Source organism: Rutilus rutilus, assembly GCF_951802725.1.
Source record: "Rutilus rutilus genome assembly, chromosome: 25".
In the NCBI taxonomy this organism is placed as follows: domain Eukaryota; kingdom Metazoa; phylum Chordata; class Actinopteri; order Cypriniformes; family Leuciscidae; genus Rutilus; species Rutilus rutilus.
Window position 1 is genome coordinate 16,392,476 of NC_140229.1, and position 16,734 is coordinate 16,409,209.

Sequence of the window (16,734 nt, forward strand, 5' to 3'; positions counted from 1 at the left end):
GCATGTGTTTTTACTATCTTTTAAATGAAATAGAATGATATCATATATCGGCCAACCTGCTTTCTAAGATATCGCCACTACTTGTAATCAAAGTATTAATACATGTCTATGTTTTATATTTGTTAATTTGCATGTTTACTTTATTTGAGCTCTACAGTGAATTCATTCAAATTTATTATAAATTATAAAAATGTATTTTTATCATTTTAATTATGTTTTAAAATGAGTAAATTATTGTTTATTATTTATGAATTGTTTCATTCAATTATAATTCAGGAAATGTCATAGAAAATTAACAAATTGTATCAAATTTCACTCCATCACAGAAACCCAGAGTGTCGGTATTTGGCTAGCACCAGTAAAGACTGTACGATTCGGATATGGGATACGGTTTTGGGCCGTTGTGATAAGATCCTGACCAGCCACACGCAGTCTGTGACGTGTGTAAAATGGGGAGGTGATGGTCTCCTGTACACCTCGTCTCAGGACAGAACCATTAAAGTCTGGAGAGCCAAAGATGTAAGATGTTTCCTCTCATAATGGATCAAATATAACTTAAAAGCATGTTTACTTGGGATTTACACATTATGGTGTGAATATCTGCTCTCATCTTTTCCGCAGGGAGTTCAGTGTCGTACATTGCAAGGTCACGCTCATTGGGTCAACACGTTGGCCCTCAGCACCGACTACGTTCTGCGCACAGGAGCGTTCGAGCCAGCTACCGCAACCATAAACCCTCAGGATCTCACTGGATCATGTAGGTTTCAGCATAGCAATGGATTTATTATTGTACTCTGCTGTTCAAAAGTTTGGGGTTGGTATGAATTTTTTTTTTTTTTTTTTAAATGAACACCAAGGCTGCATTTATTTGATAGAAAATACAGTAAAACAGTAATATTGTGAAATATTATTACAATTTAAAATTCCTGTGAGCCACATGATCCTTCAGAAATCATTTTAATATGCTGATTTGGTGTTCAAGAAACATTTATTTCTATCAATGTTGATAACAGTTGTGCTGCTTAAAGGGATACTCCACTTTTTTTGGAAATAGAGTTAAACAGTTGAGTTTTACCGTTTTCGAATCCATTCAGCCGAACTCCGGGTCTGGCGGTACCACTTTTAGCATAGCTTAGCATAGATCATTGAATCGGACATGACCATGACCTCAAAAAAATGACCAAAGAGTTTCGATATTTTTCCTATTTAAAACATGACTCTTCTGTAGTTACAGAGTGTACTAATACCGACGGAAAATGTAAAGTTGCGATTTTCTAGGCTAATATGGCTAGGAACTATACTCTCATTCCTGCGTAATATTCAAGAAACTTTGCTGCCGTACCATGAGTGCAGCAGGCGTAATGATATGACGCAGCGCCTGAAAATAGGTCTAATAGGTTAGACAAACTTAGTCCCAGTCACGTTGGAAGTTACCGAGCTGGGAACTATTTTCAGGCGCTGCGTCATATCATTACGCCTGCTGCACTCATGGTACGGCAGCAAAGTTTCTTGATTATTACGCAGGAATGAGAGTATAGTTCCTAGCCATATCAGCCTAGAAAATCGCAACTTTACATTTTCCGTCGGTCTTAGTACACTCTGTAACTACAGAAGAGTCAAGTTTTAAATAGGAAAAATATCTAAACTCTTTGGTCATTTTTTTTGAGAGAGATGCTAATGGTCATGTCCGATTCAATGATCTATGCTAAGCTATGCTAAAAGTGGTACCGCCAGACTCAGAGATCGGCTGAATGGATTCGAAAACGGTAAAACTCAACTCTTTAACTCTGGGGGAGTTGTAAAATGAGCCTATTTCCCAAAAAAGTGGAGTATCCCTTTAATATTTTTGTGGAAACGGACACATTATCTTTCAGAATTGTTTAATAAATAGAAAGTTCAATATAGAACAGAATTTATTTGTAACATAAAAAAAAAATTTTACTTTCACTTTTGATCAATTTAATGCGTCCTTGCTGAATTAATTTATTTTTTTTAAATCGTATTGAGCCCAAACTTTTTGAATGGTAGTGAATGTAATAAGGGTCATTTTGTAAATATAAATCAATTTTCCGCAGTGGACGAAATCAAGGAAAAGGCTCTGAAGCGCTACAACAACGTCAGAGTGAGTGAGATCAATCTATATGCAGTATCGACTTGTGAGAGATGGGATTTATGTATAAAAAACTAAACATTTGGTCTTCTAAAGGGTGAAGGTCATGAGAGGCTGGTGTCAGGATCAGACGACTTCACTATGTTCTTATGGAACCCAGCGGAGGAGAAGAAGCCAGTGGCCCGTTTGACAGGTCACCAAGCGCTGGTCAATGAGGTGCTATTCTCCCCGAACACACGACTGATCGCCAGCGCTTCCTTTGATAAGTCTATAAAGATCTGGGACGGAAAGACAGGAAAGTAAGTAGGGTGGTCACAGATCCCTGATTGATTTGAGACTTTGGCTATGTTTAGATTAGCATACTACCACATTTATATTATAACTGCAGTATTTTTTATTAATACTAATATAAGTATACACAGTTGTATGTACATTTTGTGCATAGACTAGTATTCAAATATTATATTTGCCTAAATTTCACTTCACTAGGTATCCCGCAATGCACTTTCAAAAGTTATGACATTGTAATACAAACTACTATTTGAAATGTTTCATTTTACATATCAACTATTGCTTCACATATAAATTTTACAATATAGTATGCAGTAAGCTTGAATTCCATTCCAAACAGCCTGTTGCTGCATCTGAAATCACAAGTCTTTCTGAATATAGGTACTTGAATAATTAATTACTTTGTGACCTAAAAAAAAAGTATTAGTGAATGTGTATAGTATGAATGTAATCCGGATGTACTTTGTCATTGGCGTGTGACACATCAGCTTTAGTTGCGTTGTTTCACTCACTGCCATTCAAAACTCCTCTCCCGTGGCCCCATGGGAAAGTAAAGTGTCTATTGGATATGAATTTGAGAGTCTCACCACAATACTCTCCGACCCTATGTTTTATGTAAACTGTGAATTTGGAAATGCTACTCTTCGCATAATGTTTTTCTCCTACTATATAGTACAGAAGTGTGTGATTTCAGATGCCGCCTTTGTAAATGGATTCATGGTGGCACAGAACCATAGTGTACTTCCAGTAGTGTACACTAGGAGGCACTCAGATCACGTCAGCAAATCATGGCATATTTTGCTTGTTTGCACATGGCAACAACACAGCCAGTATACACAGTGCACAGACAATATGTCGTTCTGTTTTCTCTGACCCTGTGAAAGTCTATTAAAGAACTTAAAGATCTTTTTTTTTTATGTTTTCCAGGTACCTCACCTCCCTTCGCGGTCATGTCGGGCCGGTGTACCAGGTGGCGTGGTCTGCAGACAGTCGTCTGTTGGTCAGTGGCAGCAGTGACAGCACTCTGAAGGTGTGGGACATCAAGACGGGCAAACTGAACGCTGATCTGCCTGGCCACGCTGATGAGGTAAGACCGTGAATGGACTTTGTTCAGAGGTTAGAGTCTTATGCCTGGCTCACACTACAGGAGTTTTAGGCCGATTTATCTCCGATTTTCCCCTCCGATATTGAGGATTTTTTTTTTTTATTGAAACAAATGAGTCAAATCACTGATTTCAGCATACAACAAGAATGCTTCTAAGGACAGATATTGCATATACTCAAACAAATTAACAAGTCAAAAAAAATAATTCCTATTGACACATTCAAGATTCATAAAATTTGGTAAACATATTGTATACATTACAATATAAAGAATTCCTCCATAAAGTTTTCAAAATTTCATTCTTTTTATTTTTAGTTAACTCCATCTCTATTAAGAATAAATAACATTTAGGTATGCATTTAGCAGATTTTTGTTTATGGATGTAATATTTACCATGCAAAATGTAGAAGTTCACCACATATTCAAACATTTTGCTTCTGTGTGTGAAAGAACATATCATTTATAATTCCCCTTTTTGAGGCAAAAAGAAAAGAACTAACATCAGACCAAAATTTTAAAGATAAAACAAATGAGCCAAGTCTTCCTCGTGTACAGTACAAAAATAACATTTGTTGTCAATGTCTATGAATTTTGATAACGAAGCTTTACATGGGTAGATTTTGTGTGAAGTATTTTAAAATGTACTTCTTTAACTTTATTCAGCATACAAAATTTATATGGATTTAACCATGCCTCTTTCCAATGAATATCAGCGATTTGTGCATTTCCAAAAAATGTCCCTCTAGGAGAGATTTTATGATTGGATTGAAAAATGAATCTGATATTACAGGAATGAGAAAATTGTTTGATACCATGACCTATTAACTCAGGAAGTTTCCTTTCGTTACTTCCAAAAGTAAGGTGACTTTTTATCAAATGTTTCAACCCATTTGGAATAGCTTTTACAACTTGCTGAAACTCTTTAAATGGAATGGGGAGATTGTAGATAAACAAAAACTTCATAAGACAAAACGTTTCCATTTTCATCAAACAAATCCATGACAGAGTATAGATTTTTTTTTTTTTTTTTTTTTTTTAAACCATTTGTGTAAAAATAAAGATTTATTCCTAGAGGTAATGAGACAATTGTTCCAGAGAAGCATTTTGTGTGGAGAAAAATTTTGATGGAAACCAATTTTCCAAGCTAATAACACTTGCTGGTAAAATTTGGATAGTTTAATTGGTAATTTCCCAGGCAGATAGTTACATCTCAGTAGAAAAGATAAGCCTCCAAGCTTTTTGAAAATGGACTGAGGAATAAAGTACCATAATGAATTTTAATTTCTTTGACAGTTTCTTAACCAATTAAGTTTAAAAGTATTGTTACTATAAAAAAATCTAACATCTCTAAGCCACCATCAACTCTTTTGCCTGATATAATGTCCTTTTTTAACTTGCAAGGTTTATTGGTTTTATTCATTTCTTTAGAAGTTTTATCATTGACATAAAGGGAGACCCTCAGCTTTGGAAAGCAAAACTCTCCCAAACAAAGTCAGATCCCTTTGTAACCAGTTATTCAGAATATTTTTAGTTTTTTTTATTTTAGGCATATAATTCAGTTTTTCACGTGTATATTTAATTTTAGAAATATGAATGCCATGGTATTTAATAGAGTCCTTTACTGGTATGTTTTCAACTAAAGATATAAATAATATTTCAAATTTTTTAAGATTTAACATTAAACCAGAGGATTTGGAAAATTTGGATATACCGTTTTAACTTGCTTTTTATCTCTCAGAAATAAAGCAGTGTCATCTGCCAGTTGAGAAATTTTGATTTATCTATCAAATATTTTCAGTCCCAGAATGTAATGATTATTCAAAACGTGAATAGAAAGAAGTTCAGCCGCTAATAAAAATAGAAAGGAAGAGATTGGACAGCCTTGGCGTATGCCACGATGGATCCCAAATCTTTTAGAGGTTCCCATATTAAGAATAATAGAGCTATTAATATCTTTATTAAACATTTCTATAATATCAATAAAATGATTGCCAAAACCAAAAACTTTCAGTGAGTGGAGTAAGAAGCCGTGTTCGATGGCGTCAAAGGCTTTACAAAAATCTAACAACACAATAAGAGCCCCTGAATCAATTTGATCAGAATAGTCAATTAATAGAGTGATAGGTCTCCAATTATCTATATTTTGGGCATCTTCATCTGGTTTAGGAATCAGGGAGATTAATCCTTTTTTTTTATATACATTCATTGAACAACAAGAAAAGGGGATCTTCCATTACCTTCCAAAAGTGTTGGTAAAATTCATTTGAAGGCCCACCTGGACCCGGACTCTTACCCTTTTTCATATATTAGAGAGCTGATAGTAATTCCTCCTTCTTAAGGTCGGAGTCACAAAGGTTTTTGAAGCCATTACTAATTAACGGAATACAATCTTAAATGTCATTAGTAAATGATTTACAAAAGTCATAATTAAATTTAGACGTATAAAGTTTTTCATAAAAGGAGCTGACAAAATCCGAAATTAGTTTGGGATCCTTGCATAAGGTGTTGTTAATATATAATGCAGACAAAGAATTTCTCTTAAAATTCCTTTTTTCAAGGAAAAAAAAAATGTATTCCCCTCTCCCTTTTCTATCCATCTAGCTCTTGAACGCACAAAAGCTCCACTAGCCTTGCTAGTTCAGAGTGTCTGAACTTTCCAAAGAGTATCAATTGTAGTTCTGTTTCTATGCAATCTCTGTCCTTACTTAATTCCTTACATCTCCTAATAGCTAATTATCTGGATTTGAATTTAAATAACTCCAATTTAGATGCATAATCTGATTTCTCTGAATTAAAGATATTGGTGGCTCACGTTTCACGTAAAAACACAGACGAAGCACTGCTACTTCTGCAGAGTGATTTACTCCAACTCTGAGCGAACTCTCTGCTCCTCACCACGGGGCTTCTCAGGTGCTGCGAGCAAATCACTCCGCCCAAGTAGCAGTGCTTCGCCTTCTGAGAATATAGTTCCCAGTATGTGTACGGTTAGAAGATGGCTGTGTCTCATGTGACCTTGTTATTTGTACACGCTGTGACTATACAAATCACAACATGTAAATAGGAAAATGTTGGCGTTATTTTGTCACTTATTGGAAGCAGTATGCTAGCTGGAGCCGTTTACCTCCAGTCTTTGTGCTAAGCTAGGCTAGCGGTGGGTGCGTCACACAGAGTTACGGCATGCACGGAGATGAGAAGGTTATATATGGACTTATCTAACTCTGAGGGATACAGTGAATAAGCAAAAGTCCCAAAAAGTCGACGTGTTCCTTTAAGATTTGAGGGAAGAAAATATGCAAAGATTCTCCTTAAGTGTGCGCTGCAACCAGATTTCATAATCGGTTAGGATTTTAAAACTCCTGTAGTGTGAGCCAGGCAGTACACCCACATCAATGTTATTTTAGTAGTATTTATATATTTAATAGGATTTTGTAGTATTTTTAATTTAGCTTATTTTTATATTTTCAGTTTTCATTTTAATTTCAGTTTATGCGTTTGTTATTTTTATTTGTTTTATTCATTTATTTCTGTATAGCTCTATTTTTTTTATTTCAGTTTTAGGAATTTTAGTACTTCAACTTAATTATTTCAGTTAGTTCACGATGCAAAATTTCTCATTTTCATTTAGGTTTTTCATCTAAGATTTATATCAGCTTTTTTAAATTAAATAGTTTTAGTTAACCTAACAAAACCATTTTTTTTTTTTCCTAAAACTAGTTTTAAAATGAAATATTAGGATTCTCACCGTTGTTTAAAACTTGAAAACCCCTTATTTTATTTTATAAAATGCATTTTCTTTTAGTAAATAGGCAAATTTAGTAAATTTCCCCCATTTAGAAATGACTTTATTTTGGGTCTCTAAGCACAGTCACCTAGCAACTACCCAGAACACTCTAGCGACCACATAACGTGCCAAAAACTCTGAATACCTTAACAGCATAGCAGTGCCTTGGCAACAACCACCCTTGTGTTAGAGCTGCATGTTATGCATGGACAAACATCACTCATCTATTTTCTTTTATTGCTCAGGTTTTTGCCGTTGATTGGAGTCCCGATGGACAGAGAGTGGCCAGCGGTGGGAAAGACAAGTGTTTAAGAATGTAAGTGACTCCTATATCCTGCACAGATTATTTATTTCCATGACCGCACAATACTGTGCGCGACACCACCTGGTAGGAACACTTGGCATGTCTTATCTTCTTTTCTCCATTAGATGGAGGAAGTAACCCGGAGAAACCAGCGGCCCCAGGCTCTGCATGCAACAGCCAATCAGGCGTCTCGAAGCATCCCCCCCACGGGACAGTGAACAGCAAGTGTTGGAGCACTAAGCCTTAGCCTATTTGTCCAACGAAACCACTTTGACAGCATCACAATAGCTGACATATAATGCTCTCTGATGTTGTCGGGCCAGATAGCGGGAAGATAAAACGCCCGATACACCACTCAAATGAGCAACTGCCCTGTGGAAGTGCAGGCGATCTGACCCAGTCTAATCCGTGTAATCTTTCTCACACACATTCTTTGTAATTAACTTAATCCCTAATGCTGCGATACAGGCGGCATTAACCGGGTCTGTTCCAGTGCCGAGAGATAACCAGCATCGTCACAGTGGACCGCACTACGTCAGCAGAGACGTTTTCTCATTAAACAAGCAGTAAAAGGATTTTTATGGGGTCTGTGTTGTGTGTGTGTGTGTGACTTTCTTATCTTGAATTAACAACTGTAGCATCAAAAGCAGTTTGTTGTTATCGCACAACAGGTATATGACGTTAAGAGCTTTAAGATGGAATTCAAAGAGTTTGGATCAATTGATCAATATTGGCTACTCAATAAGGTCACAAGGACGGGAAACTGAACCTATTTGGTTTATTGAATGTGTGTGACGTATTCAGGATCTGTTTTGAAGAAGCACTGCTTATATATGGGACACAAACACAAAAGTAGCGTAAATAGTACAGAACAGGCAACCTTTGTGAGGAAATGCGTGTTAATGAAAAAGCTTATAAATAAATAACTAAAAAAAAGCTGCCATTGACATTTTATAAAAAACGCAAACGAAACATGAGTTCTATCGACTCAAGCTTCGACATCCTGGTCTTGATGCCATTTATGCATGCAAATTTAACATCAACAGGAATGTCTTGGCCTTTACCGGTTTTGAGATGTATGACAACATCAAGATACAAGTTCTTACAAAAGCACATTTAAACCATTTCCAGTGTAACTGTGCACGTAAACTAGGGCAAAAAAACATGAGCATTACATTGATATTTCTGTGTACTTGGTAGTGCTTTTATGCTTTCATGCCACATGAGTGGACTGTCTCACGACAATCTCTTTAAAAGCATGGTGGTGGTGAGAAGACACTTGCACGATTTTACCGAAGAGAGCAAACTGATGATATGCTTTTCATCCATCAATATTTTTGCGCATCAATAAATATACTGTAAGCTACAGGTTCCCTCTCATTGCTTAAGGCCCTGGTTTTAAATATACAGACACAGATGGATGGTTTAAATCCTCTGGGCCAGAGGTCACGGTTCATGTCTGGATCTTTAAACTTGACTGACGTGGCCAACTGTGTTTGGATAGTTCAATCTGTCTCGATCAGTTCTACACCCTGTTCTATCTTCAGTCTGTTCTCCAGACGTTGTTCAGTAGCTTCACGACTTCCTCATAGAGAACAAAGACAATGGCAACGTCCAGACACACTCGGCCCAATCGTGGGACTGTGCCTTTGTAGAACCTGCGATTCAAAGCAAGAAAAGTGTAAGGAAGAAGAAAAGAAAAGGAAGTTAAAAAGAAATAATACTTATGAGGAAACATACGCTTGAGGGCCTTCGTTCTTCAAAATCTGGAATGCACAATCCATGGTGCTTTTGTAGCGATGAGCCTCTAAACCCTAAGACAAATGGGTTATAAAATGTCAACAAATGGTATTTAATAGTTTTCTTGTATTCATTTTAATGAATTATTTGAGAAGCTTCTGCTAACCTGCATTCGAGTCTTCACCACATCAAGGGGTGTGTTCCCAAAAACGCTAGCCGCCCCGGCTGTCGCTCCGAACATCGCTGTAACCAGCGGGTGCATGTCACGACTGGGGTCATCGCCTGAAGATAAAGCCAAGATGATCAGTTTTCTTAAACACCCATACTTAAAAAGTATTATTGTTGGATCTCATCCTCACCTTTGTACCAGTTGCGCAACAAGTTCATAACATAAAAGCGTATTGCCTGATTGCTACCCTGCTTCAGAAGTGTAGCAGTCAGTCCTTGATATGTCCCTCGAACACCTACAAACACGGAATAAATATATTACACAAATATTATATATATATATATATTTTTTTTTTTTTTTACTATTAATTTTATTTTAAATAGAACACGTTAATATTTTTCAAAAATCATTTTATTTAAATTTTTCAAAAACTTTTTTACATTTTATGCATTATTTTTTTTTTTTTTTTTTTTTTTAAATGATTATTTAGTTGTTTATTAAGTGATTTTATTAAATATAAAAATATTATCATAAACTTAGTTTATTCTTTATTTTAATGGTATATATATATATATATATATATATATATATTAGAGTTGATCGTTATAGATTTTTATATTTTATTTTCTACAACCCCCATACATTTTTCTATGAATGGTCCGTCTGCTCCTTCTGTCTCTATTAATACATACGTTTGTACTGGTCCATAAGTACCTTGATCTCTGATGATTTCCCGTACGCCGTGGAAGAACCCTCGGTAGCGTGGCCTCAGAGAGCACTGGTCATGAATGAACTTCACCTGAAAATGATACAGATGGGATATATTGATTAAGATACAGAAATCAGAATGTCATTTCTCCTCCTCTGTGAGTAAATCCATCATGATTATACAGTACACTGTGGCTCTCACAATATACAGTATGATGTGGCAGACAACTAGCTGTCCAGTGCGGATCTGTTCATTCAGCACAGGTTTGTCAAGAATGCAGTTCTGAAAATGTGCAGTGTCAGTTTGGTTAATGGCCACACTGAACATCTACAGAAACACAATAAAAAATATCAAATGAGAATTCTTACACTTACACTACATGATCATTGTGAACATTGTGATCACCTCAGAAAAGCTGTAGCTTCAAGAGTTTATATGTATGCATATTTAATGAGATATTGCCTAATTTGCATATTTTATTTTATTTTTAAGACAAAGTGTAAAACAAAAAGTATTTCTCTTAATATGAAGATTAAAGTGGTAGAAATGTATGAGGATATCTATAAAGGGGGAACAAAGTCCCATTCACCTGTAGTGTGATAATAGTGTCACCTACTGCGGTCATTTTCAGGACTTTCGTCCCAGGTAGAGATTTTGGCACATATCCCACATTGTTTAATGGGGTCATATTAGTCTATAACAGTTGAGATATTCTCCACTAAATGAAGTGCATACAAATCTTACCCAGGACCTAGACTATAAAGAATGAGGCTGTCATGCTCATAAAAAAACAAAATGCTTTATGAATCCAACCGTATGATGGTGCTGCCATACTAGCCACTAGCTAGTATTTGCTCTAGAGTTTTGTTTTGTGAAACATGATAGGATATTAGGGATGAACATAAACAGTGCGTAATCGACGTAATCGATTATGTTGACGCGTCGTTCCAGCCCTAATGTATAACCAAAATAACTAGTTACAGTCCCACCTTGACTGTCTCCATTGGACAGACCACCAACACCGCTTCTGCAATTCCCGCTCCAAGCCCACACAGTAAACTTCCTTTATTGTCAAGCCGACCTGTGGCGTCCCTCATCGGGTTACTAAGAACCTCGAATGTTCCAAACCTGCCATAATGTCAAAAACAAAAGCGTAAGCAAAAAACACACTATTCATGCTCAAACAGGTAAAGACCAATGTTTCTTACCGTACTGCAGATTTCGGGATGGATCCGTAAAGCAGTGAACTAAGCCCTCTATACAGACCTCTCAACCCATGATCCTGCACTGTCAGCTTAACACAATCACCTGCGCAAAAATACAGGTTACACAATTTTATTTACACATTCAGTTAAGGCCCCCGATATTCATTAAGCAAAATCAAAGGAGGAACAGTTGTGATGCCATTTCGAACAATATCAGGCCAAAATGAAGTTCATTTGGAGTATAGTTTGCCAAAGTGAACTTTCTGGAAAAGTTTGCTCCGCCTTCTTTGACGTGATCTTCGGTGCAGCAATAGGCAAGTGATGTAACCTGTGTCACTGGACTATCGCAGCGAGCCTAGTTCAAAGTGACCAAAAGTGAACCACTTTCCTCCAACCTAAAATTAATTTGCGTCAGATGGTATGGACATGTCACCAGAATGCCCCCCTCAAGCATACCCCACGCAGTTCTGCACAGTGTGCTCAAGAAGGGTGCCCGCACTGCTGGTAGATGAAAAATGAGGTATAAAGATGTCCTGAAAAGAGATCTGATAGATTTCAGCAACCCAACTAACTCCTGGACCCAGGCAGTGCAAAATGGAGGGCTGATCTATATAGAGGAAAGACTCAGGACCATGCCAACAACCTCCAACAGCTAAAAGAACGACATCTGGAATCCATCCAACCAACAATCATGAACTATGCTAGTCAATATATCTCTATTTCCTATTGTCAGCCGCATTGTCGCTCGTAACAGAAGCAGGACAAATGAAACGAAAGTAGCAACAGATCTTTCTTCTGCATTGTGACGTACATCTGAGAAAAATGACTCATTATTGGAGAAGTCCTGCATAAGTAACAAGAGAGAAATCTGTTGTTTTCACTGAAAAGTCCAGTTATGATTAAACTTTAGGAGGACAAAAAGAAACATGTACATAGTAGCATGCTTTTAGAAATGATAATGGTGATTTTTCATTTCATGCCAGTTGCCCTCACCTATGCCCCGGTACCGAGGAGGGTTAGCTCTTTCATCTAACTGTAGTTGAGTCTTCACGTACTCCGTTGGGAATGTGATGCAGATCTCAATGCCTCCTGCAATGCCACCTGGGTAAAAATATCATCATCAGTAAATAAAGCGTGCCTATATTGCATTCAGTGACATCAGCGGCAATCTATGATTTGTTTAAGCTTACATTGTTTAACTTCCATCAAGGACAAGTCAGTTTCATATAAGGTCATGTTGTTTGGATGTTTAAAGCCCAATGTATGCAACACTGTAACCAAACTAGTTTTGTTGGAATGTTGGAATATGGTTAAGTAGTTCAGTTGATGTTTATATTAATAAAGCATACTGTTTTAACTGTCCAAACCTATTTAAACAAATTAGTAAACAAATGAAATTTCTGGAAGCTACCATTTTGGCTGACCCAGCAAAGACATGCAGGTCATGGACTGAGAGTGAGTTTCACAATAATGGCAGACTGTAAGTATGGAAGGGGACGTGCCAACGTGGTCACGCATGACTGTTATTGTGGGCTCGCGCATAATAGGGTATCGCGTGATTCACCAAAACATTAGCGCTTGTGTGCTTCTAACACAAACACAAATACGCATGTACCTGCAAGAATAGCCTTCCACGGATGGGTGATTTTTCTCCCTCCGATTGCAGCGGCCGCTAGATTCCTCTGGCCTAGATAAATTTGGGGAATTGGGGTAAAAGTACGCGTCGAGCCCCCGCCAGCGGAGGCAATCCGGGTTAGCGCTTCAGGATGCTGTTGCGGTGTGCACCCTCGTCTCAGTATAGCATCTTTGCACGGTCCCTCCGAAACAGAAAACGGTTTATACAAAGACGACATGATATAATGATGTTTTAAGCCCAAAGTGAAAATCTGTGCTGTGTGACGACGCGCAGGATGCGTCTGCCCAATAGGACGAAGACAACACAATCATAGGAAGACCACTCCGAGGCGTGGCGCAGCGAGGAGCTCATGAATATTAATATAGAGGTCATGCAGCGAGCTCAGTCATTGGTCCGTTTTAAACATTTGCTTAATTTATTTCTCTACTCATCTTATGTAATATTAATAATGTGTATTAGCCGAAACAATTGGTTCAGTTGTATTACCTTACATCCACACCCACATTCTAGCGTTTAAAAAAATAATAATAATAATAATAATAATAAATGTTTGAGTTTTCTGTAGCAAACAGAACATTTTGCATAGTATTAGAGATCTTGAACTGTATCTCACAATTAAAACCATGCAACAATAATGGAATATGTTGAATTTACATTAATTCAATGTATAAAATATTTTTTTAAACGAATAACTAATTTTAAGTACTAAAATGTTGACAGCATTCGTCAAGCTCGACCATTCAATCCTATTATCCAAGTAATAGGTAAGACAAATAATCAAAGAAATATGTGTTTATTAATAGGCTATGTTTGTTAGTTTACTAATAACTACAAAGCCACTTTTGGTCTCAACTAGCTAGTCCTTATTGTGTGGTGATTTATTTAAGCTAAGACTGCAACCCTGGCTGTTACCCTTTCCGGAGTAGTTTGAATTATTTATTTATTTTTAATTCGGTTTTTTTTTTTTATGCTTGTTTGTTTGTTTGTTTGTTTGTTTGTTTTATTTTGCTAGAAATTGGCAAACTCATGAAAGCAAGGCTTAGTTATAATTTTCTGAAAATGAAACACCTCATTTACTGAGCATTTGTTGTACATTTGTAGCCATTTTATGGTCCCACATGGTTCTTATATTACTTGACATGGTTTGGTCTGGTGTTAGGGTGTGAATGTTGTGGGTGTTTGTGTTGGGTGGAGGCTATAATTGGTGTGAATGTGGAGTGCAAGGTTTATTTTCAGCTTGTTTGCATGTTTGTTGCACACTCATGCAAAACTAACTCAGAGACAGTTTATTCAGCTAATACAAAAGTGTATAGCTGCTCCATGCAGAACAGGATACTTTTTACATGAATGTGGTTGCGGTGATGAAGCGCAGATGTGTCCCTCAAATGCTGCCAGCAATTTTTCACCCCACCTCATGTTTCACACACAATTCCATGTGATTTTCTGGATTTTGGAATCCGTATTCTAGTATTCTATTCCAATTGAACACTTGACCTATTGGTCTTAGCAGTGAGACCTTACTGTTGCACCCTCGAGGCTGCTGGACCTTTTGAGCTCAGAATCAAAATATTTGATGGGACTTTTTGAGACCTTCCTCTAACTGCTCTTCGTTTTCCTGTTTATCTAACTTTCACCTAAATGTATTCAAACACCATGCCTCTAGGTATTATTCACTTTGACTCCATTGAAGTTTACTGCTACTCTGCACAATTGATATAGATACTGGTTGGTATTGGTTGGTTTGGATTTTTCACAGAAAACCTAGACTTTCTCTTGTGTTATTCCTGTCTCTGAATGTTTGTTTCATCCATCCATCCATCATTACATAAAGAAACAGAAAAAACTGAGACGGACTAAATCCAGAAGAACTACGGCTATGTCTCCAAGACACTTGAAGAAACCTAGAAAATATGCCTTTCCTAATCAGTTGATGTTACTTGGTTTTAAAGGGGTGGTTGATTATGATTTCATTTTTCTAACTTTAGTTAGTGTCTAATGTTGCTGTTTGAGCATAAACAACATCTGCAAAGTTACAACGCTCAAAGTTCAAAACAAAGGAAGATATTTGCTTTTAAAGAAATCGTTTTTTAAGGACTACAGCAAACGGCTGGTAGGGACTACATAACATTCCTCCCAGGTTAGTGACATCACCAACCCTAGAATTTACATAAACCCCACCCCCGGTAACGCAATTTATAGATTGTCATGACAGAATATGCTAATCAATGACTAGAATGTCAGAGCCTGACTCCACCCACTGGCAATATTTGAAAAATGCTGCACCTGAGACCTGTCTCTCTGTAGGCAAGGGCGTGGTGAGCTGGTGCCCTCTTACGTCACAGGGCACCACAACTTCCAATAGGAAAATTCAACTGCAGTAGCCACCGTTCAACCTGAAGAGGGCAGCACTCAGACGTTTTTACACCATATATTGTAGAATTAAAACACTTTATACCCAAATGTCAAAATAATTTACTCGAATCAATAATTTACTCGAATCTTTCTTATAAAGCAGTGAGCCTTTGGAACACTCTTCCAAACGAAATTATTTCATGCACAAATTATAGTACTTTTACACGCCTGACCAAACAATGGTTATTATCAAAGCAAATCTGTACGCACTGAATGACTGTGATATGAATGATGTAAACTGTGAGTAAATGAGTGATAGATTTCTTAAGTGCATAGTGTTTTTATGATGTGAGTGAAGTAATGCTTCTATGTATTATTCTGTATATATTTTATGAATTTTTGTAAGTATAATATCAACCTGTCCAGGGACTGCAGGTGGAAATTAGCATTTTTTTGCTATAACCTGGCACATGACATCTCTTCTTTTTTAGACTAATGTTGTTTGTGCATTGTCCCTGATCAAATAAAATAAATTCAAAATAAATTCAAAATGAACAACACTAATAAAGCCCCAGTCTTACAGATCATTAACTAAAAAAAGTTATTTTAGGGTTTATTTACCCTTTAACTCCACATCAGCAACATAAATTCATCAACTAACTATTCAGAAATAGCCTGTTGCATTCTACATGTTGTCACTTTTTCTTGAGTCTCTCCATCATTGTCTGACTCCGGTTTGAACATAAAAGGCTAAACGTTTTTGAAATTTAAAAGGACATGAGCTGTTGAAGCTCCGCCCCCTGTGCTGGGAGCAGCAGCTCATTTGCACTTAAAGGGACAGACACAAAAGCGGTGTGTTTTTGCTCACCCTCAAAAAGTGACAATTTGAATATGCTATATAAAAATATCTGTGGGGTATTTTGAGCTAAAACTTCACATACACACTCTGGGGACATCAAAGACTTATTTTACATCTTGTGAAAGGGGCATTATACCACCCCTTTAAAATTCTAACAGTAACATAATACATTGCAGGCTTGTTTATATGTGAAATTGAGTTGTCCTGTCTTGAATTAAATTAATGTTGGCTGTTATTCTTGTTTTGCCTCATATAAGCCAATAGGACACTTCTGGCTTCAGAATGTTGCTAGACTCAACCATGTTGACAATTCTCTCCAAGTGTGAATTCTTAGCTTGAGGCAACTTTGAGTCACCCAGGTTTTGGCCGCCTCAGATAACACCTGAAACATGAGGTTTGTGCTTGAGATATGAACTCTGATCTATATAAATATTTAAATACATTTAGTTCAGTGAATACGAACTTCTCCAGCC

The 16,734-nt window shown here is 36.9% G+C and overlaps 2 protein-coding genes across 2 annotated transcripts in view; one reads left to right on the top strand and one right to left on the bottom strand.

The window, feature by feature from the left end:
- nle1 (notchless homolog 1) overlaps positions 1 to 8,167 on the top strand; it is a 10,719-nt gene extending 2,552 nt beyond the window's left edge. Inside the window, exons 7-13 of the mRNA XM_084399877.1 lie at positions 327 to 519; positions 622 to 757; positions 2,076 to 2,122; positions 2,207 to 2,409; positions 3,329 to 3,488; positions 7,533 to 7,603; positions 7,717 to 8,167. Coding sequence (XP_084256003.1) covers positions 327 to 519; positions 622 to 757; positions 2,076 to 2,122; positions 2,207 to 2,409; positions 3,329 to 3,488; positions 7,533 to 7,603; positions 7,717 to 7,729 — 823 coding nt within the window. The 3' untranslated portion in view covers positions 7,730 to 8,167. The remainder of the gene's footprint in view (positions 1 to 326; positions 520 to 621; positions 758 to 2,075; positions 2,123 to 2,206; positions 2,410 to 3,328; positions 3,489 to 7,532; positions 7,604 to 7,716) is intronic.
- A 362-nt stretch (positions 8,168 to 8,529) lies between these two features.
- slc25a1a (solute carrier family 25 member 1a) lies at positions 8,530 to 13,382 on the bottom strand. The gene is made up of 9 exons (XM_084399878.1): positions 13,030 to 13,382; positions 12,408 to 12,515; positions 11,418 to 11,517; positions 11,199 to 11,337; positions 10,215 to 10,299; positions 9,691 to 9,795; positions 9,498 to 9,613; positions 9,332 to 9,405; positions 8,530 to 9,249 (listed from the first exon to the last, which is right to left on the bottom strand). The coding sequence occupies exons 1-9, from the start codon at positions 13,265 to 13,267 to the stop codon at positions 9,135 to 9,137; spliced, it is 1,080 nt and encodes a 359-aa protein (XP_084256004.1). The 5' UTR covers positions 13,268 to 13,382; the 3' UTR covers positions 8,530 to 9,134.
- Between the last annotated feature and the right edge of the window lie 3,352 nt (positions 13,383 to 16,734).